This window comes from Dunckerocampus dactyliophorus, chromosome 17 (genome assembly GCF_027744805.1).
Source record: "Dunckerocampus dactyliophorus isolate RoL2022-P2 chromosome 17, RoL_Ddac_1.1, whole genome shotgun sequence".
Classification (NCBI taxonomy): Eukaryota; Metazoa; Chordata; class Actinopteri; order Syngnathiformes; family Syngnathidae; genus Dunckerocampus; species Dunckerocampus dactyliophorus.
Window position 1 is genome coordinate 23845001 of NC_072835.1, and position 22391 is coordinate 23867391.

Sequence of the window (22391 nt, forward strand, 5' to 3'; positions counted from 1 at the left end):
ACCTGAATTCCTGTTTTCGTGGGTTTTATGAACTGGAAGCCCAAATTATGTAAAAATAAACAAATAAACACTTGAAATCGTTTAAATTGTGGGCCCTGAATCTATAATCTATGAAAGTTTAACTTTTTGAATGGAGTTATGGAAATTAAACAACTTTTCCATGACATTCTCATTTTTTGGAAAGGGTCTGTATATACTGTCTGTATATATACTGTATGTATATATATATACTGTCTGTATATATATACTGTATATAGTGTCTGTATATACTGTATACTATATGTATATATATAGTGTCTGTATATATACTGTATGTATATATATATATACTGTATATATATATATACATACAGTATATATATATATATATATATATATATATACTGTATGTATATATACTGTATGTATATATATATATACTGTATATATATATATACATACAGTACATATATATATATATATATATATATATATATGTACTGTATGTATATATATACTCTCTGTATATATACTGTATGTATATATATATATACTGTATGTATATATATATACTGTATGTATATATATACTGTCTGTATATATACTGTATGTACAGTATATAGTGTTATACGTCACAAAGAAAATCGTTGTAATCTTGTAGCTAATAATTAGGGCTGTCAAAAAGAGCGCGTTAACGGCAGCGACTAAAACATCTCATGAATTTTCCATCATTTCTTTGCATAATTAATGCAAACGTATCACGGCAAGTCACACCTCTCCGTTATGGCACCAGACGGTGGCGCAGTGTGGCTCCCCACAGAGTCTGCCGCTCTTTCAGAACTTCATTCTAACCTTGAACACGTCAACAGCACATACGCGTCTCCCACTGACAGGACAACACGCCCGTGGTCCGCTCAGCCTCGGAACGCATCGTGAACGCATCTCGACCACTTAACAGACACGCTGAACATCACCACGACGTTGTTATCACGCGTGTGCGTGTGGTGTAAACTAACAGAAAGACAAACAATTAGTGCACGTCCTTACCACTCACTTTGCAACTCTTCATGCGCAAGTGCAATTTGCTGCGTTTAAGTGTGCTCGGAAATCCCAGAAAATAAACTCAAAAGATGAACGCAACCCCTCATTGCTCATAACAACACGGTTAACGTGTGATTCCAATGCTGTGCTACGGTTAAAGAGACCAGTGTTGGTCAATACTGCACGTTTGCTAGCTTTACGTTTTCACTTCAATACAATCCTGTCCTGTCTTTTTGTTTTTCTTTCAGGAACATAAACACAGTAAAAGTGGGCATACTTCACACATAGTTGCAAATGGTGATTAATCATGATTAATTCATTTGAAAACTGTGATTAATCTGATTACCATTGTTAACAAACAAGCCTGGCCCGGAGTTGTTTGCTACGAACAAAAGGGGTCAGTCTTCGTTGGCGTCCTCTCGCACCTCCCTGCCACCGCCATCGTCACACGCCCTCAAACAGACGCCAAGGAGCTCAGACGGACGTGCCGCCAACCGCCCGCCCCCGCTCCGCACAGATGTGCGGGCAGCAGTCGCCGTGGCGACGGCGTCTCACACTCGCATGTGTGGGGATCAGGGGTCGAGGTTCATGGGTGTAGCCTGGCGGGCTCAATGGTGCTCTCTGTGTCATCACGCAGCCTTCCCGTAATCCAAGGCCACGTAAGGTCACGCACGAAAAAAAAACAAAACTGAAAGGGGTAAAAAGTTGCCTGCTCTCTGTGAGGGAGAAAGTATGAGGCTGCAGCATTTGTAGTGAAATTTGGAATAAATCACCTTGAAAGTGGCTGCTGCCAGGCGGTGCAGGTGCACGTGAAGCTGCATGCAGCGCCCAAACGCTCAGTCAGACAAGCAGTGACTTCACAAGCCCTTCAATCCTTCACCGCCGAGGCTTCGTTGTCATTGTTTGTGCCTCTGCTCGGCCTGACAAGGACCACGTCTAACCCACCGCCGACTAGAGGAGACATGAGCACTTCACCAAATATCAAAGAGGTATAAATAAATACCCAGGATCCAAACAAAGCTGGAGGAGTCACACAGTGGAACAAACCCCACTCCTGTATTTGACCAAGCGTCCCACAGCTAGATTGCCACATTTTTATTTTAAGTAGAATCACAAGAAGTCCAGCCGATACGAGAGACGGGATGGGATGGGACGGGATGGGACAGGATGGAATGGGACGGCATGGGACGGGAGGGGACGGGACGGGACGGGACGGGATGGGATGGGATGGGACAGGATGGAATGGGACGGGATGGGATGGGATGGGACCGGACCGGATGAGACGGGACGGGACGGGAGGTACTGCAGGGGTTTAAATAGCTTTAACGAGAGCCAGACAAAGACCCCCTCATACGTGCACATGTGCAGAGGTGGGGGACAGATAAACAAATGCACACAAAAAGAGAGATGACAAAGGACCTTACTGGTACTGGTCCACAGAAACAACATCAGTTTGGTTCTACAGTAGAGATTTGAATTCTATCGCCTGTTGGTGACCCAATATTTATGCAAAATTGTATTAAGCAAACATGGCTGAAAGCCAATAGGAGGAGCTGCCGTGAAGGACCGACGCAACATCCATCATTTGGACTCGCTTCGGAAGCACAATACAACAATTCCGGCAAAGAGCGGGAATACGACCGATTTGCTTTTCCCACCTCGTGGAATACCACCAATTTTGTGTCACTTTAGCGAAAATAGCAAACTAAATGCACCGCCTTCTGCACCATTTTCAACTTTTTACTGTCTATAGCATGGCAGCCGCTGATGGTACGGTAAAAAAACACAATCTAATGTAGCTAAAAAACCTGTGAAAGTGAACATAGAGCCATCGAGCCATAGAGCCATAGAGTCATCATAGTCATAGAGTCAGTGATAGCACTTAATGGCTTCCAGACCAAGCTGTGATCAGTGAATTTCTGCAAAGCAGGATATTAGTAGGAATCTTTTTGTAGTTAAAGCACAGAAAACCTCTTTACAACCTTCTAAATATAGCTTTAACATGATTAGAGCCCTCGAGACGTGGAATAACACCCCTACAGCCACCCTTACATGTGCATGACCTAATATAATAGACATAAGAGGAGAAAATGAGTCATAAATAACACTCGTGTGAGCACACGTTGCTGTAAATGTGTTGCGGTGCTAGGGGAGCTGAGTGAGGGGCGGACAGGAAGTGACGTCAGGGTTCAGAGTTGAGTTTTGGCTTGGCTTGTTCGGGATTATTGTGTCTGTTGTGAGATGATAAAGACCTGAAAATTAAAGCCTGTTTGTCTGGCAATCAAGTCCAGTGTGCGTGTCTTGTAACATTACTGACACCTAGTGGCCAGTGTAGAACACTACCTGTAATCCCAACGTCTTTCAATGCCTGATATTTGTATTTTAGTGGAGTTAGCCATTTTTATGCTTCAAAATGCTTAACTGAGGCAAAACAGTACCTAAGATTTGCTTAAAGGTGTCCACTTCGGACGATTGTTCAACCACCAAACCATAATAGAGTGAAGCTGCGAAATTCCATGCGAGAAGCAGCGAGGGATGACCGTTTACCGATTTCAGGTATTCGCTCCTTTACTAGCAAGACACCAGTTCTTCCTGTTCTCTGTATCTTGGGTGTCGTTTTAGAAGCAAGGACTAAAACTAGCTACTTTCCTTTTGGAATGATGTGAAAGAAAACAAAGCCAATACCTGCTTTTTCTTTGAAGTCCCCTGCAGATGCTATTTCCATGTTCTGGTATTTGGAATTGAACTGCAACACGATGTTGGATAATTACAGTTTTGAACAATAAATGTTCCGACAACGGCGTACAGTCGTCCCTCGCAATATCGCGGTTCGATCATTACTCCCTCACGATATCACCGTTTTCCTTGAATGAATGAATGAATGATGGCCATTTGGTATTAGCCAAAACATATTGAAGTACAAGTGATATGTAGTACTGACATGGAACCCGTAAAATGTCACATTTTCGTATACCGCAACATTGGTTTTAAAAAGAACCAAAACCGCACCAGAGTTTGGCTGAAGACTGATTTGACTTGCAGGATTGCTGTGTGATTTTTAAAATCTGTTTAAAAGCTGTGGGGGAGCCGAGGCAGCAGAGGAAGGTCCAGTGGAGCCATGTGTTCTCTGTCTGCTTACCGTGCTTTTATTGGGCATCCTGTGGCACAGGCTGCCTTTTCAAAGGCCGCCTTTATACGAGCTTTCCTGTTTATGCTTTGGGGTGGGAGGTCACCCCTCACAGCCCCGTGCTGAATATGGTCAGTGCACTCGCATAGGAAAACCTTGTGTGTGTGTGTGTGTGTGTGTGTGTGTGCGTGTGTGCGTGTGTGTGCGTGTGTGTCAGCCAGCAGAGATTTGTGGAGATTTTAGCTTTGCTGGGTTATTATTGTAACTCCACAGAACAATCAGGGAATTCAACTTGGAAGCTGGAGCAGACTGACAGAGCTTCCAGTGTATCACTTTTGTGTCTTCAGTCAACATGCACACTTGACAGCAGGAGCAAACACAAGCACACACAAAGGTAACCACAAATAGCATTCACATGCAACACAAATCCATAGGAGGCGCTTGACGACTCACCCGAGGACCCCGCTTGCCTGGAAGGCCTGGCTTCCCTGGAGGTCCTTGAAGCCCCTGCAGTAGAAAAGAAAATATCCAGTCAGTGTTGCCTTTTTGACTGGCACTGTACACACACATACACACACACACACACACACATTCATTCAAAACCATTGGGTGACTGAGACCCCTGTGCTTTTCCGTCTGTGCAGTGGTGACACCTTTTCACCCTTTGGTAATTCCATCAGCAGGTGATGAGAGCTGAGGCTTATCCCTCAGGAAAATTGGAGCCAGTGGGGCAGGAAACAGTAGAAATAACAGCTCACTTCCTGTGCCGCTGAATGCCCCTGTGTTCCTTTATCGCGCTCAATCGTTGTCTTTTAATCAAAAAAGAGGAAAAGTCAAGAAAAACAAGAGATTGCTGAGGCCTGCCAGGGGCTCTCAATGCCAGCTTCTGTAAGGCAAGTTTGGGAACTTTTTTAAAAGGTGACAAGATTACGTCATCAACAATCAGTCCAGCACATTCATGGATGTGTGACCCCTTCTAAACAATGCCAGCCTCTCATTGCAATCACAACTTCTTCCTATGTTTGGAATGCCTCTTTTCCACTTCCTGTCACCCCAAGGCTTCTAATTGGGCCCCTCTTCCCATCTCTCCTCCACAATGACCCCCTGGCTGGAGACCACCCCTTTAGTACAGGTGGTGCGCTCTTTTGGTGGGCCGGGGACCTGTCAACATCAACACGCGTCCCGGTCCGGCTTCACGCTTCTGGCTCTCGTTTGCGTCCTCTTCATCCTTAGTGCATCGTCAGAAGGCACCTTTCTTCTTAAAAGTACAAATTTGTCAATCATACGAACAGACATGGTGTTTAAAACCAGTTCCAGGAAAGGATAAGAGTCCAGATGATAATAAGACTGAAAAAGCAATGCCACAGTGACAAGACCAACAGTGTTTTAGCATCAGCTGACTGTTGTTTCGGTCGTTGGTTGAAATGGTGCCAGCGTATTTGGAGCATGAAGTGGGAGCATGAAGACACACATAGGTACAGTATGCAACACTCCAATCCTTCACATACCAAACAAGTCAGTTGATACCGTAACTGCACGTAACAAACTGTAACCCCAACCTGCACAACTCTGCCATTGTGATGGCAGGTAGAGTCCTGTAAATGATGGTCACGTCAGCATTGTGGGCATCGCCCCAAAGATGAATCATACCACAATCTGTAATCTTGGCCAGGAAATGACAGGCCACAGCAACTATAGAAGCACCATCCTGGGTGAGTCGATCACAAAGGGAGCTTAAGATACACACATGACATGCAACCAAACAACTTCTTTGTCACGACTCTGCCAGTAAGTAGGACCTAGACGGAAATGAGAAGAACTCAAGCACTGAAACCTACGGTAAAGGTGTAAGTGCCTTGGTATTTATGCTCCAAGTGATATAGGCTTTGACTGCCTTTCCTGCTGAGTGATTGTGTTTGCTGACTGACTTGACCCTTGACCTGGCTTTGAAGGAAGGCCGTGCGACCTCCACTCGCCCGCTATGACAGAGGAATCTGGTGCAAAGACGGCAAGGTGTCAGACCTGACACGTCAGGCCCAGCCTAAAGGCCTCAGTGCACAGAAGGAGCAAACCAGGGACAGAACCCGTGTGGGAAATGAGGCAGGGCTATATTAACCTTCAGAGACTAGACCGACCAAAACGGACTGTGATGGCCACCGCTTACACCAAACCATCAAACCCCCTCATCAAAACAGGCAGGTTGATGAATTTTGCCCGTCACAGAATTGTCAATACATTACAAAACCCAAGTCATCCATAGTATTTCTCTATGTCGTTTACCAACTTCTTACCGAAGGGCCCGGTTCTCCTTTTTCTCCTCCAGGTCCAGCAAGCAGGGAGAACTGAGTCGGTGTTACCTCCCAGCTCTGGAAGCTGTCTGTGGCAGGTGATGTTACAACATGATACAAAGGTCTGGTAGGCTGTGGGGTCACCGGGGCCTTGGTGGTTTTGGCTTGCTTGGTGGGCTTGGTGACCTGTTTGGGGTTTGGCTTGGCGGTTTTAGCAGTAGTCTTGGAGATGGTTGGTCTTGAGGGGTTCACTTTGGTTACTGCTGGTTTAGATGGGGGTGCTTTGACAGGGTTTAACTTGGGTTTGGTAAGAGTGGCTTTGGATGGTGGAACTTTGGGCTTGGTGGGTGCTTTCTTGGCTGACGTTGGTTGTGGTTTCTTTAGAGGTGGACTTTGATCTAATAAAATATTGCCAGTTTTTGTCTTGGATAGTTTGGGGCTAGCAGTGACTGGGAGAGTAGATTTCTTCTTCTTTTCCATGACAGCAATTTTCTTTTTGGCACCGCTTTGTGGAGTAGGCTTTTGGGATGTAATTTTGGGGGATGTCTGACTTGTCGTTTTAAAGGCGGATGGCCTTGTAGCAGGTGGTTTGGTTGGGAATACTGTGGTTCTGAGTGGAGCTGTGACAGTTTCGGTTCTGGCCTTGGTTGGAGGAGATGGGAGGTCAAGCTGGGCTGTGACTGGCATTACAGTTTCCAGCAAAGGTGTAGGAGTGGTCCCAAGGGTGGGTTTTACTGTTTGGGTAGGGGCTAAATATCGGACAGCAGAGGCAGCAGCCGCAACACTCCGAGCAAGGTTTAGCCCAGCGGCCTTCTTGGCAGTTTCCGGGCCACCATGTTTAGGAGCAGCTGCAGATGATATGTTGGTTTGTTGGGGTAAGATGGGCAGCAAGGGTGGAAGGTTAGGCCTGTATGTGTCGGCTTCCCTGCACTGTTTCTTAATGTACTTGCAGTAGTTGTGAGCTGCCTGGGCAGAAGGGATCATGTCAAACTGGCAGATGGCTCCTTCAAAGTGCACTGAAGCTTGATGTTGGCTCGACCGCCCCAGCAGGAAGGAGTCCTGGCGCTCCGGGGCCAGTCCCTTCTCATTGTCCCACCCAAAGTCCGCATGAACACTCTGCTCTCCGCAGGAGGCATATAGAATCACTTTCTGTCCATTAATTCCCAACGCCAGCTGGTGCCACTGGCCGTCATGGGGTTCATAGGGCAGAGCGACAGAAGTGTTTGGTCCCGTGTGAAGGACTAGACTTCCTGGAACAAGCTGCAAGCCCAGAAGAAGCTTGTTCTTCTCTGAGAGCAGGGTGAAGAGGAAGGCACTGTTGACCCTGTGTGAGCTCACACTCAGGACCAGTGCTGCGTTGGTCCAGAACGTTGGCGGGGAGATGGACAGCAGTGGACTTTGGATGTGCGCCTGCTGGTTGAGGATGATCCCAGATCTGAACGGAATGACCCCAGCTGGTACGGAGCGTGACGGCTTGTCTCCCCTAAGCCCCAACTTCTGGAGGATGTCCACATCTGTGTAGAAAGGAAAAGGGTGTTAGACGCACATTTAAACTGGATAACAGTACAAATAAAGAAGAAATTGATTTACAGTATTTGTCATGTGTTTGCTAAATTATTTCATTTTGCCTTGCAACTAACTCCACCAAGTCAAATTAATAGAACTGGACATGCCCTTACCAAGCTGTTTAAAAGTGCTGGTAGGAGAAGAGAGAAGGAACAGATGCCACGTTTGAGTTTATTACATTAGAAGAGCATGCATACAGGGCTGACTTCAGCAGACATACATGAAAGAAGACACAACAAGCGGAGGATAAGATCCTGTCCCAAGTGGAGGAGTTGAAGTACCTCAGCCAAAAGAGCTGAGCCAAAAGGCAAAGCTCCCAAATTACTACCCTCACCTACAGTCATGAGCTTTGGGTAGTGACCCAAAGGACAAGATGGTGGGTACAAGCGGAAATGACTTTTGTCCGTAGGACGGCTGGGCTCTCCCTGAGTGATTAGGTGAGAAGCACCATCATCCGGGAGAAACTCAGAGTAGAACCGCTGCTCCTTGACATTGAGAGGAGCCAGATGAGGTGTTTCGGACATCTGGTTAGGATGCCTCCTGAACACCTCCCTGGGGAGGTGTTCAGAGCGTGTCCGACCGGTTGGAGGCCCCTGGGAAGACCCAGGACATGTTCCAGAGACCATGTCTCTCAACTGGCTTGGAAACACCTCAGAATCCGCCGGAAGGAGCAGGACAAAGTAGCCGTGGAGAAGGAAGTCTGGGCTTCCTTGCTAAGGCTGCCGCCCCTGCGACCTGACCTCAGATAAGCGGTAGGAGATGGATGAACATCAAGCGTACAAAATAAACGCATCTACATTGCTCTTATACATGGCAGGTACATCAAGTCTGACTTACCATTCAGGAAGAAAAGCTGTCCAGAAAGTGAACTTAACTGTCGCAGTTGAACAAAAATATTGCCAAAGACAGAAATAAACTTGCTGGTTTGAGGTCGCCAAATTGCTCGTGTCCACCGTCTACTGCAACTCCAAGCCAAACTAAATGACTAACAGACAAAAAAAGAACAGTAATAGAATTTTTTCATGATGGCCCTTTTAATGCCCACTGCACATACTTGCAAATCTCTTCCCTCATGGGGGGGTTAACGGGTACTAAATGCATGGGCTATAGTGTTGGACCTATGAATAGTGCTGCCATTGCTTGGTGCCATATCCATTCAATGTAATGCAACTGAGGTCTCGTTTGTGGACCTTTTCGCCTCCTAAAGCAAAACAAAGTCTTTGTTTCAAGGTTTTACGAGGTTAATAATCAGCATCACCTCCCGCATCTTTTTCCCCTTTTGACCCTTTCACCAATAAAGCGAGTCGGGCATTCAGAATTTGACCCCAAGTGAGGACGCCTGAAAGCGAGGAAAACAGTTTTCAGAATCCCATTCAACCTTGACCGTGTTCAATGTTTCATTGCAAAGGGTCACGGCGCTCTTTCAGCGTGAGCTGTGATGTCAGACCTCAGCCCCCCCTACATCTTTTTTGTCTCCGGGTTCCCTCTCTTCGGCCTGACCTGTGATCATCGGGCCCTGTCTAATGGGGACATGTGTTCGGAAGCGCTGCTGGTGAAAAGATGGAGAAGAGTTGGCAGGCATTGTTGATGAGATGCCAGAAAGCAGGAAAGATGAGAGGATACAAAGTAGGATCCTAACGTTTGTATCGTTAGCTTGGTACAATGCAAGACTTGTTCAATAAGACCAAGGGGGAGGGGTCAGACTTTGGAAAGTTTTGAAAAATGAGTCTGGAATCGGACGGAGGGTTATCATGCAATAAGAAGAACAAATCTGGAATTATTGCGTGCAACTGATGCAGACACATCTCTTCACACGACGTCGCCCTCAAGTACCGTTCAGGACTTGCACGGTGAAAAGTCAGCAAGATGGAGTTTCTATAGGCGGCCATTTATGGTTTTTAAACTTTCTATGCTTACCAAAAAACATTAGGGCTTTATAAAATAGACTGAGTTGGGGTATAACATCTACCAATCCACATTTCCCTGTCTGTGTGGTCTCCCCTGGGGGGGAAGACAACTGCACTTGGCAGCGAGACAGCTATTGCATTACATGTGTCTTCTGTTGTCTTTATTTGACTACCACTTTATTATGACTGGGGCATACATTAGCCATATGGTTTGAGATGTACAGTGTGTTGCACAGATGTGACTACACACACACACACACACATACACACACACACAGATGGCGGGTGTTGGAAAAGATAGAAAGTACAGTAGTTGGCAACTGGCCATTTCTGACATTGAAAGGCACTTCTGGGCATAATTCATTAAGACCAAAATGAAAAGTTTTGATTAAAACACACAAAGTACGAGTCGGGTTTGGAGCCAAGACGAGATTCCACACCTACGCCTGCGCCAGGAGTCCTGAGACCGACCTTACACAACACCTAACACGGCAACGTAAAAGACATTTTTCCCTCTTAAAACGTAACCTCGCCATCCTGCTGACCGTGACTCATATCAGGTCGGGTGACCGGATGTCCTCTTTTCTGCAGACATGAGCATTACAGAAAGTGGGTGGATGGAAACATGTCTTCTTTTTCTGACTTCAAGGCCAGGATTTTTAAATTTCTGGTGATTTCATTCACGGTCAAGGTGCAGTCTTGCTTCTTTGTGCTTCTCTTTGTTGGATTCCATCCAAGACTTCAGATGGAAAGTAGCCCGTTCTGACTACACAGTCATCCTTCGCTACAACGCCATTTGAAAATCGCTCCCTCGCTCTGTGTTTTTCCAAAAATGTATAAATTCATAAATGATAAATGTTTTGTGGTGGACTATGGACTACTACTAGTAAAAAAATATTGAAAGACAAGTCATATGTAATATTCTGGTCACTAGGTATCAGTAACGTTACACTGATGAGACATTACCTTACATGACATTACCTTAACACTGCATGTTCAATATGACAGATTGAAGTGGTCATTCTTTGGCTTCTTACCACTCTGTTTGAAACCCTTTCTTAAAGGGACAGTTCTTCATCCGCTGTGCGAGCGTCGCAGCCATCTTGTTTACGTATGTGTTCCATGGTGGATTAAGATGTGAGCGTCACAGCTATCTTCATCACATACACAAGAATTGACAGGCGACAGCACGCACTGATGCAACGAGAACGAGAAAAGTAGCCCCGAGCGATTTGTGAGGTCTGATTTTCTTGAGATGGAAATGTATTACTCTTTTGAACGTATATCGTTTTGAGAAGCCAGACTCTTGACTTAAGTGGCCCCACCAACCAACCGGAACTACATTCCTCATCACTGAAATCCGACCAGAACTTGGCTCACAGGACCAGTTGGGGTGTTGATGCACTCCACTGTCACACAACTTCATGTCAAAAAAAATCGAACCTATTCTTTTAAGGTTAGAATAAATAAATCGGAGGCTAACTAGTTAGCTCGTAGCTTGCATGCTAGTCTGCGCATTAAAGTTAGGCAATGTGGTATAAAGAAATAATAATGGGAGTATAAAGGTGACTATAAGGGTGTTATTTCATGTCTGCATAGCAATAATAATGGTAAAAACTGCATTTAGAAAGTCATAAACAAGTTTTCTATGCTGTAATTATGAAAATATTTCATTTATTAATATTGAATCCTACATTGTGGAGCCCGACTTATCATGGTCAGGTCTGGAACCAGTTAGCCACCATAAATAGGGGCCAACTTTATCACCATCAGGCCATTTTGAAGGCCACAGATTGACTCGCAGTGTACAGAATTGTTATATTGCCATCCGTGATTACGTACACACTGCCATTGATTATTGGTGCTGTACAAAAAGAAAGAGAGACGTGGTTCCGTGCGCACGGCAGATGAATACACGTGTGTCAAAGACGAGGCTGGCGGGCTTGTCTGGTTGGAAAACAGCATGAAGTCGGGTGGACCTCATCAAACAGCAGGCTTATGGTGACGTGCACAAAAAAAGTACTCTTGCCACTTTCAACTATTCCTGTCATCTGCAGACTAAAGACTACTAAAGGTGCCCGATTCAAACGCAAATGACAAGTGTTTAACTGTCTTCAACTTTGAAACGATTCCAACTTGTCTGTACAAAATAAAAGTATAATAACATCAAAACCATGACCATTTGGACTACAACAAAGCATGCTGGGATGTTTTTGTGTTGGTATAAAGCATTGTACTATTGTGGTGTTTTTCAACATGTGAAAAGATGTGCTGCTAAGAAAGGGACAGTGAGAACAACATAAGCAGTGTAGTGCTCTCATTATTGACACGTCTACCAGTGTGCAGGACGACCGCAGGGATAAAAGTAAGGAATTGTTCTCTTTGTGAATACTGTTCCACTTCATTCTTGCATTGAATCATTTGTATGTCTTTCACTTGCTCTGTGTCCAGCGTGAGTGACTGAGGAGCTCATTTAGGTACTATGGAGGTACTGTAGATCCGACTTACATCACATTCTAGGAACGGAACTCGTACGTAACCCGAGGACCACCCCTTTAACCCAGAAGACCTGAATCAGCACCGGTCTGACCTACATCACATGAAGAAACAGGTCTAAACTCTCCGAGAGCCAGAGCAGCACCACCTAGTACCATTCAGGCTGGAGAAGGGTTGGATCAGGTCCCATCATGTCATATCAGTCACAAATCTTGTCTGTGTTCCATCCAGACTAATCAAGGTCAAACCGAAACGCATGACTTCCTCTTCCAGCCTCGCCCACAGCGTTACAGTAACATTCTGTGTCTTGATACAGACTTTGAGTGAGAATAGCTTGGAATTCTATATGACTCAACCTCATGTGCTCCTGCCCCAATTCCCACTGCAAGGTGTTCATGTGCTTGTGCGGGTTTAGCATTGATAAATGTGCAGGGGAGGTGTGAGAAAGCAGCAGGGTGCAAAGGTCTTACCTTCAGAGTGTACTTGTGTAAGTCCCAGGTAACAAGTACAGTATAGAACGGTGCAGAGCAAGAGGGCTCTCCTACGAATGAGAGAGAGAGAAGAGCTTGTTAGAAGGGTCATCGTGAAAGCGATCCAACACTTCACCGCCAGCCAGCACAGGTTTAGGGAATACTGGTAATTATATGGAACGTTTCTTTTCACCATGGTTTCCAATAACACCAAAGCCCAGCTACTGCTTCAACGTGGAAAACAACACTCTCCAGCAAGCTGCAAGTCAAAAGCAAAAAGACATGAAAAAACCCAGCAGATTGTGGGTTTGTAAGAAAGAAATACTACACTTGATCCCATCAGCCGTCATCCCAAGAATAACAACGCACACATGCAGGCTGAAAACCAGAAGAAGTGTCCTCCCCCCCACACCCTCACCACATCCGGGTGTGCAGACAGACTGAGAGCTCGTGGGGGATCTGGTGACAGGCGGGAGAGCCACTGTTTACCACCGTATGTCACACACACACACACACACACACACACACACACACACACACACACTGGAGGAGGAAATGTGCATAGCAGCTGTGGCAGACACGGCCCTCCAAATACACACACACATGTGGGAAAGATGATGACTGTCGTATGTTTACATGTAAAAGTTGCGGCTAATGTGGCTAATCAGGCTTAATTCCAATCATGTGGCACCTTGTGCGACTTCTCGCTTCACTGAAACTGAGCATGCAGAGGTTCCTGCTGGTTTTCAATCCACGCAGAGTGTTTACGGCGCTTTCTCCTTGGCAGATGATGGTTTAGGTTTCAGTGGCGGCTGCTGAAATGAATCTACATGTGGTTTCAACACTGCAACCGTGAGCTACGAGGTGACTGCCACTGAGAGCTTTCAGATTAGCTGAGTGGACAAAATGCAAGGCAGTAAGACCCCCCCTCATGTCAGTCCAACGTGTATATTGCGTTCCAAAAGCACAGTGGGAAAGACATGGACTTTTAGCATGAGCAGTGACGACCACTCACTTCGCACCCTCGCAACAAGAAGGTCCCTGGTTGGCGTCCAGCTCGGACTGTTCTGAGCACCCTCACTGTGTGGAGTTTGCATGTTTTCCCCAACGCTTGCAATGGTTTTCTCTGCGTGCTTGGTTTTCCGCCACAGACAAAAACATGCTGGGTTATTTCGAGCCTTGACCAAGGTGCTGATACGAGTCCTGGTTGCGGTCTCCAGTTTCCCCTCTTGTTTCTGATGGATGGGTTCAATCGAGACAATTACATCGTGACATCTCAGACATGTGTTTATTTTGGAAAGAGCTCCAGCGGTGGACCCGGGGAGCCACAGGTCCAAGAGTTGATCAATCAAGCCAAGCCACTGCAATACGGCCGATAAATTGAAAGTAGATTAAATAGAGAATAATGACAATAACATCTACATCGTCACATCTCACATCCTCTCCTCCTGCTTCATTCACGGCTCTCCCTGTGGACCAGGTGTGTTTTTAACATCACTGTTTCCTTCCGGAAGAGCTCCCCTTCCAAAAAAAAACAACACAGCATACCCCTCCACCCCCGTACCATCTCTAAACCAGTTCAAGAGCGGGAAGACACGAGAGATGCTCGCGAGCCTCACACAGTCGTTCATTGGGAAGGATTTTCCCAAAGGTGATCCTGTTAGCGCACTCACACAGTGGAAAATTCCTATGGATGAGTCGGCACTTCGAGGAGTCGATGAGGAGCACAACAGGCTTTTTATGTCCTCACGAAGGCTGTTTACTCACCAGCTATTCCTGCTTAAACACATGGTTTAGTATTTGAGATGCTGGGGTGATGCTACAATGCCCAACGGTACGTGTTTCACTTTGGTGCATCCTGAAAATACAGATTCCCCAGAATAAAGTCGGAAATGTGACGACTGAAGCACACAAACACAACCATGCGGGGTTTTGAAATGACTGACAACCTTGCATGGACTGTGACTGGTTGCTTTGATGAACACTCCTTGTCAATGAGAAATGATCATTAGCCACTTTGCATCATAAGCTGGGATTTGTATTTAATCAAGGTCGATGCTTCTTTGTGGCGCAATTTGGACTGAACTCTGGAGGACAATTTGGAGGAATGGAATACAGTATATGTCCTATCTGCAGCAACTCAATGATGAAGTAATCCACTCAAAGCAAATGAACAGACAGCCCAATTTGCTCCCACACAGCAAGAACTGGAAACACTGAAGGACAGCAGCCATCCCAGGTGTACCCCATGCATGGAGCACGTGCCCACCCTCCAAAAACAACACACAACGTGAAATAACTTACTTTGTGTCTAGATGAGAGGTTTTGCAATCTCTCCTTCGGGTGCCTAAATTCATTTGTATTCATTTGTCCTGGCAGTCAAACACCTGATCCGTCAATCACAGCGTGACTCCTTGGCGAGGGCGGGCACAAGACACCGGTGGCCGGTCACACATCTGAAAAGCTCGGGGTGAAGCTCCGGGAGGGACAACGCATGTTGACTACAGCTTGTCAAGCCCGACATAAAATCCTTGTGGACTGATGTTTGGACACAGAGTCTCCCCGCTGGCGTACGTGTGGGTATTCCCCAGTGTTTCATTCATTTAGGCTGATCCAGAGTGAGGGACGCGCGGCCGGAGAGGGTGCCGGGGTTCGGTCGGAGACGGTGACGGAGTAAGGAGGCTTTCTTCCATCCCTTTCCCTTTTAAATGCGCTCTCCTCCGCTGCGGACGCGGTCGGGTGTCGGGTTACACACCCAGCGGTGTCAGGCTGCTACTGCACGCCCTGCTTCCCCGTGGGGGGGTTGGCCTCCTGGGGTTCACCTTCCAAAAAAGAAAAACCTCAAATCACATGACCGACTGACACCACAGCGGCTGAACCTCACAGAAAATGGCTGGCAAACGTCAGCTTAGCAAAAGACCCGTTTGTCCAACAAAGACTGGCATTTATGTGTCAAACACTGCTCGCTCAAAGTGACAAATCTTTTGGTTTAGCAGGACTTTTTTGATACTCTTTCAAGAGGAAGATAGTTATGCAGCTTCAGGGCTTCAGAGGGTGTGTAGCGACGTGAAGGAGTCTTTTTCAAATCACAGCATCAAGAATACAAGATTGAAGATTCAAGAGTTTTATTGTCATATGCACAGTAAAACAGGCAGTTATACTATGCAATGAAATTCTTATTCAGTTCATTCTCCCAAGAAAAGAAAGAAAACACAAGAAAATGAATAACATAAGAAACATAAATACCAATAAATTAAGCAACAACAACAGAAGAGACATTAATACAGATAAATAATACAAATAAATAAATAAATAAGTAAATAAATAAAGTGCTATGAGTGTGTGCGTGTGTTGCGTGCGGCGTGTGTGAGTGCTTCGTTGAGAAGCCTGATGGCCTGTGGGTAAAAGCTGTTTGCCAGCCTTGTGGTCCTGGACTTCAAACTCCTGTAGCGTCTGCCTGACGGTAGGAGTGTGAATAATGAGTGTTGTGGATGTGTGCTGTCCTTGATGAGGTTGTGTGTTCTGCGTAGGACTCTAGTTTTATAAATGTCTTGCAGTGAGGGGAGGGCTGCCCCAACAATGTTCTGTGAGGTCTTGATCACCCGCTGGAGTGCCTTCCTATCACGTGTTGTACAGTTACCGTACCAAACAGTGATGGAGGCGGTAAGGACACTTTCCATAGTGCATCTGTAGAAGCAACTCAGGATTGTGGTGGACATGCCAAATTTCCTCAGTCTTCTCAGGAAGTACAGTCTCCTTTGGGACTTCTTCAGAATTTGTTGGGTGTTGTGAGACCAGGTGAGGTCCTCGCTGATGTGTGTGCACATGCGATTCATTTTTTAATACAAATAATCAAATGCCATCCATCCATTTTCTATGGCTCATCCTCATTAGGGTAGCAGGGGTATGCCGGAGCCTATCCCAGGGGCGACAGGCAGGGTACACCCTGGACTGGTGTCCAGCCAATGGCAGGGCACATATAGACAAACACTCACATTCATACCTATGGACAATTTAGAGTCTCCAATGAAGCTAACATGAATGTTTTTGGAATGTGGGAGGAAACTGGAGTACCCAGAAAACCCCCCCACACACGGGGAGAACATGCAAACTCCACACAGAAATGCCCAAGGGAGAATCCAACCCAGGTCTTCCCATCTCCAGACTGTGTGACCAACCACTCGGCCACCATGCGGCCATAATTAAATACATTTCAATCAATTCATGAATAAGTTCATAATGAAGCAATGTAAGGATTTATTTTCAACCCTGACCTACGTGGAGCTACCGGGGTGAGTCACAATAAAAATATACAACAACAGAAAAAACAGAGGACGGAATGATATGAAATATGTGAACATGGTATTTTAATCAATAAAAAAATACATTGAATAAAGCAAAGTAAATCAATGATTATTGATTATCAAGAACGTCGTTTCAACAGACAAACATGACCTCAAATGAGTGTCACGGAAGTATCGATATTTTGATTTGAGAAGCCATTTTCAGAGCATGAAGAGCGGGTATCGTACGTAAGTATCGATATTTGTATTGTATTGTATTGTATTGTATGTACTTTATTTATCCCACAGCAGGGAAATTTACTTGTTACAGCAGCAAGCAAGACAAGTAAAGAGAACAGTAGAGTAAAGTAAAGTAAAGCATCGTGACTACACATGGTTCAGGTGGTGCAGGTGTTGTAGAGCCTGACAGCGGTCGGTATGAAGGACCTGCGGAACCTCTCCTTCTTACACCGTGGGTGTAACAGTCTGCTGCTGAAGGAGCTGCTAAGGGAACCCACAGTGTCATGTAGCGGGTGAGAGGTGTTGTCCATGATGGATGTCAGCTTAGCCAACATCCTTCTCTCCCCCACTTCCTCCACGGAGTCCAGCGGACCGTCCAGGACAGAGCTTTTCAGTATTTCAGTATTGGGACGAGTGATGAGTGATATCAGATTCTTTTATTCGATACAATAAAGATGACTTTTTAACTCCTTTGTTATCACAATAAAACACATGAGAAATGCTGGCCGTTTAACAATCTTAATGTGTATTTTATATAAAATATTAGTAGGGGTGTCACAAGATCTCGCGAGATTAAAACGTGACAAGATTTCTCATTGAGAAAAAAACAGCCTCATGAGCACGAGGCCTGGGACGATAAGAAATGACTTCATTAATTACACAAGAAATGAAAATGAGCTCATTCATTTTGCCCGCCTCCATATATCGCCATGTGCCTGCGTGTCTGTTTTCCTCGTCTCTCGCCTCCAAACCGGCAGGAAGAGGGTTCCACGTGTTGTTTGTTCCATAGAACAATGGCATGAATGGAGTGAGCCCTTTTGTCAGTCATTTGCCTCAGTGGGTGGAGGCGGGGCCGCTAGCATACACATAGAGTGCAGAAGAGTGTCGCCCAGTGAGGAGCAATGCAAGGTAGAAATTCATTTGTAGATTGCAATATGTTGTCATATGTTTTTTCCATTGTGGTTTTCTTGAAGGTAACGTTAAAATCTCATCTCATAGACCCAATCTGGCCTTGTGACACCCCCACATATCAGTCACAACGGACTACAAGACTATATTTCTACACAACGTAGCCTGAATGTTTCATCTCTGCCATGAAGGGACCAAGACGTCCTCTTTGAAAATCAGAATAACATGTTTCACAATATGTTTCCATCAGCTTCAGTCCTCATCAGGCTAACATTGTGAAATCGACGCCTGTGCCTCATTTACTCCGCTTTATTAAAATCACTTTTGCTTGGGAGGTGGACACCCCTCAGCCTAAAACAACCTGATTTGAATGTAGTTGCATTCAAAGAAGTGGAAAATGGGCAACTTGGTGCCTGTGCTGACGTAGCTGTGCTAAGTGGGGGTGCTAAAAGGGCGAGAGAGATTTTAGACAGCGTGTGTCCATTTAGCCTTCGGCTGTGGATGTGATGGCCTTCACACACGCTGCGCCTTGTGTTTGAGCCGTGGTCACCCCCCCCCCCCCCCCCCCCCCCCCCCCCCCGACCCTCCCGTGCACTTCCAGTGAGCCACGGCGACTCTGCCCCCCCTTTTGGTCCAAATTACAAACTCCGCGCTTGCCGGTGCGCTCGCTGCCACCCCTTAAAGCTGCTTAATTATGGTCATTGGCACCGAGGCTGAAAGCTCCCTTTATCCCCCCCCCTCCACGCTCCAGAAATAGGCTCTGCCGAAGCACACAGGCAGCCCAGATCAAACACTCCCATAGGGAAGGGGTCATTACTGGTGCGCAGGGCGGACACAGCCCAGTGGGTACCAGGCCACGCCCTCAGCCTAAATTGCAGAGCGGGCCGAGCGAGGACACAAGTGTGCTCTTTGATGCGCGGCGAGGACGCGCGCTGTTTGGACAACAATGTTTACCGTTTGCTGGCCGTACGCGCGCACAAACAGCGGGGGTTGTGTTCTGAAAGCTGGGTGCAGTCATGTTCCTCACGGTTTCTATTCATGGGGGGGTCACTGCCATCACATCAGGAGAATGTTTCAAATGAGCTCCAGAAGCCAAAGCCTTCATAAGCAGGACTTTTAGTCCAAAACATTCCAACATCATTTCAAGGGGGGGGTTCTCGAAGAAGGTTCCGGTTGGGTCCTGCAGGTTCAACCCTCAACTTGTCTGCTGCTGTTTACTGTATTGCTGCATGGGATGAATCAGATGAATCAGAGGACATGCTAATGTACCCCCCCCCGCCTGGCTCAGGGAGGAACCAGGGCCCGCAGAATAAGCGTCGAGAGGCCGAGTCATTGATCAATAATCTGTGGTGTCCAGCGTGTCTTGGAGCGAGGTTCACCAATGCACTTTGGCCCAGATGTCATCCTTTTACCCTTGCCCCCGAAACCTCACTCACCTGCCGTCATGGCACCAATGTAACCCGCCTGCTTCAGCCAGCCCCCCCATTCTACCCAGGCTTGGACCAGGATCCGCAGAATGACTGGAGAGCTCTAACCACTGAGCTTGTTGGGAATGGAATATTTTCCTTCTGCTATCAACAAGCCTTCAACATGTCGTGTTCAAAGCAGACGGGTGTTGTGTTGGACACCGTGGTGACAGTCTGGGATTTTAGCTAAGAAGAACAGAATAATTTCCCTCTGCTGTCAACAAGGATGGAAAATATTCCATCCCTCTGCTTTGAACAAGACACAGCGAAGGCGTGTTGGTAGCAGAGGGAAAATATTCCATTCCTAAAATCCATGGTGTCCAGCAACCAGCATACTTTTGCCCAGCTGCACATGGGTCTCCTGTATTTTCAGTTTTATCTGACGGCAGCTGCAGTAAACTGGAGTACGTGTGGAGTACGATACTCCAGCGGCAGGCACGAGCATGCGTGTTTATTCCACTAGAACCCGTTTATGTCGCCAACCCTGTTCCCCTGTTAGGGATGAATCAAAAAGAGGAGCGATCCACGTGGACCAACTCATCAAGTTCACGACAAACAGTACTGAGCAGCCGGAAGCGGCGTGCAGTGGAAACACTGCCTGGTGTAAAGAAGCAGAAGCTAAGAGAGTGCGTGCGTAGGTGTGTTTTCACGCCGGTTACAGGACGGTGGCGTTTGTCCTCTGTTGTTTGTCCTTTCCCCTCACATGTGCGTCTGCAACGTTCTCTTTCCATCTCCTTCCTGATGCGCTGGAAGATGGTCATGTGACTTCCCTTCAGTCGCATTTGGTAACTTTTACTTTGGTGCGTTTCTAGGCTAAATCTTTTCCTTTCCTCCCCGATCGCCGTCCCACTTTCCAGCCCTGTCATTCCTCCACCGCAAGCATTCCCAGTGCTGACACACCAGCGCCGAAGCCACCCAGCAGCAGTGCCACAACCATAATAAGTATGTGCTCTTCTCACAATAATACCAGGAAAAACAACAACAACAAAAAAAACACCAGCGCTTTTGGGGGCAGGCTGGAAAAACCTGACTAGCCTGAAGCAAAAGCGTCCACAGCAGACAAAGTGGAGCTTTGGAGTTTCGATCGTGTTGACTATTTGCTTATTGGAAATGTGAATTTGCCAGACTTTCGCTTTCACACATGGCTGTGGCTTTCAGGCTTCTGAGGTTTCTTTTTTCTTGTTTTGTGGGAATGCATTCACAAAGGGGGGGTGGAGGCGGCGTGGGATCCAACATGGATGAGCTTTACTTCGCCAGAGAGCTCTTATGGCCATCCTGCATCTCCCAACCAGAAGGATAAGAACATCAAATGTTTGTGTTGTTCACTACTGTATCAACTCTGGCCGTCTTATATTCTACTGCGGGCGGCTTTACTAGAAAGTGCGACCGCTCGCAGGGGGCGCATTCTCTTCAAATGCGCAAAGAGCGTGCATTGCTGCCGTGAAGCATAGAACGCCAGGTCAGCCTGAGGCAGGAGAAAAAAAAAGAGACATGTGGTCCTACGCTGCGCTCGTGGTCCGCCCGGTGTAATCGTACAGCTGCTGCCTTTAGCCTGGGACATTTAAAAAAAAAAAAATTCAATTTTTTTTGCGCTACGTACTGTGGCGTAGGCTCAGCTCCCGGCCAAAGCACGAGCCCTTCAGGCCGGGGTGTCTAAAGTGTTATTATTGGCCTGGGACATATTCTAAAAATAGGATTTAACAGAAAACTTACAAAAAAATAACAGCAGCAAAAGAAAAGAATACAGTTTAAATATTAGGAGAAAAAAGTTGTCATCTAATGAGAAAAAGTTGAAATCTTACGGCGCTAACGTCGTAATATCACAATGACACATCATGTCATTTTAGTAGCATAAAATTGAAATATTAATTGAAAAAAACTTTACTTTTTAAAGTCCAAATATTCTGAAAAAAATACCAAAACGTTGGAAAGTTTGGTTGGAGAAAAAGTTACATTATGGGAATAAAGTCCAAATATTGTAGCAATAAAGCCACAATCGCGAGATGAACACTGACACGAGGAAAGCTGAAATTGTAGGAAAATGAAAAAAAAGCAGAAATGGTCATTGTAATGGTAATGTCATTTCACTGTCCAGATATTAAGAAAATAAGTCATGTTGTAATGATAAAAAGCCACAAGCATAAAATCATGATATCATGAGAGAAAAATAAGATTGAAGAGTTTTATTGTCATGCGCACAGTAAAACTGGTGGTTCTGCTATGCAATGAAGTTCTTGTTCTGGTCATTCTCCCAAAAAAGAAAGAAAGAAAACACAAGAAAATGAATAAGAACATAAGAAACATTCTTTTAGTAGCATAGACTTGAAATATTAAAGAAAAATGCTATTTATGAGAATCATAATATCATTATTTTTATATCTTTGGGCCTCATTCACGAAACGTTCTTACGCACAAATGTGTTCTTAAAGCCTTCTTACGAAGATTTTTGGCATTCACGAAACGTGTTCTTAACTCCCAGTTCTTAGATCTAAGAACAAATTCTACGAACGCTCAGGAGGACTCTTACGCACAAGCAAAGCTTGCCTTTCAATGCCCAGTTGCCCTCATGATGGATTTTGCAACCTGATCCCAAAAAATGTAGTGCAAATAAAATATCCC

General features: G+C 45.8%; 1 protein-coding gene across 3 annotated transcripts in view; it reads right to left on the minus strand.

The window, feature by feature from the left end:
* LOC129170501 (collagen alpha-1(XXVII) chain B-like) overlaps window positions 1-15582 on the minus strand; it is a 77919-nt gene extending 62337 nt beyond the window's left edge. For all 3 annotated transcript variants that reach the window (XM_054758167.1, XM_054758169.1, XM_054758166.1), the window contains exons 1-4: window positions 15179-15582; window positions 12875-12945; window positions 6439-7949; window positions 4601-4654 (exon numbers count right to left, since the gene is read on the minus strand). In XM_054758167.1, coding sequence (XP_054614142.1) covers window positions 4601-4654; window positions 6439-7949; window positions 12875-12945; window positions 15179-15231 — 1689 coding nt within the window. In that variant the 5' untranslated portion in view covers window positions 15232-15582. The remainder of the gene's footprint in view (window positions 1-4600; window positions 4655-6438; window positions 7950-12874; window positions 12946-15178) is intronic.
* Window positions 15583-22391: the final 6809 nt, after the last annotated feature.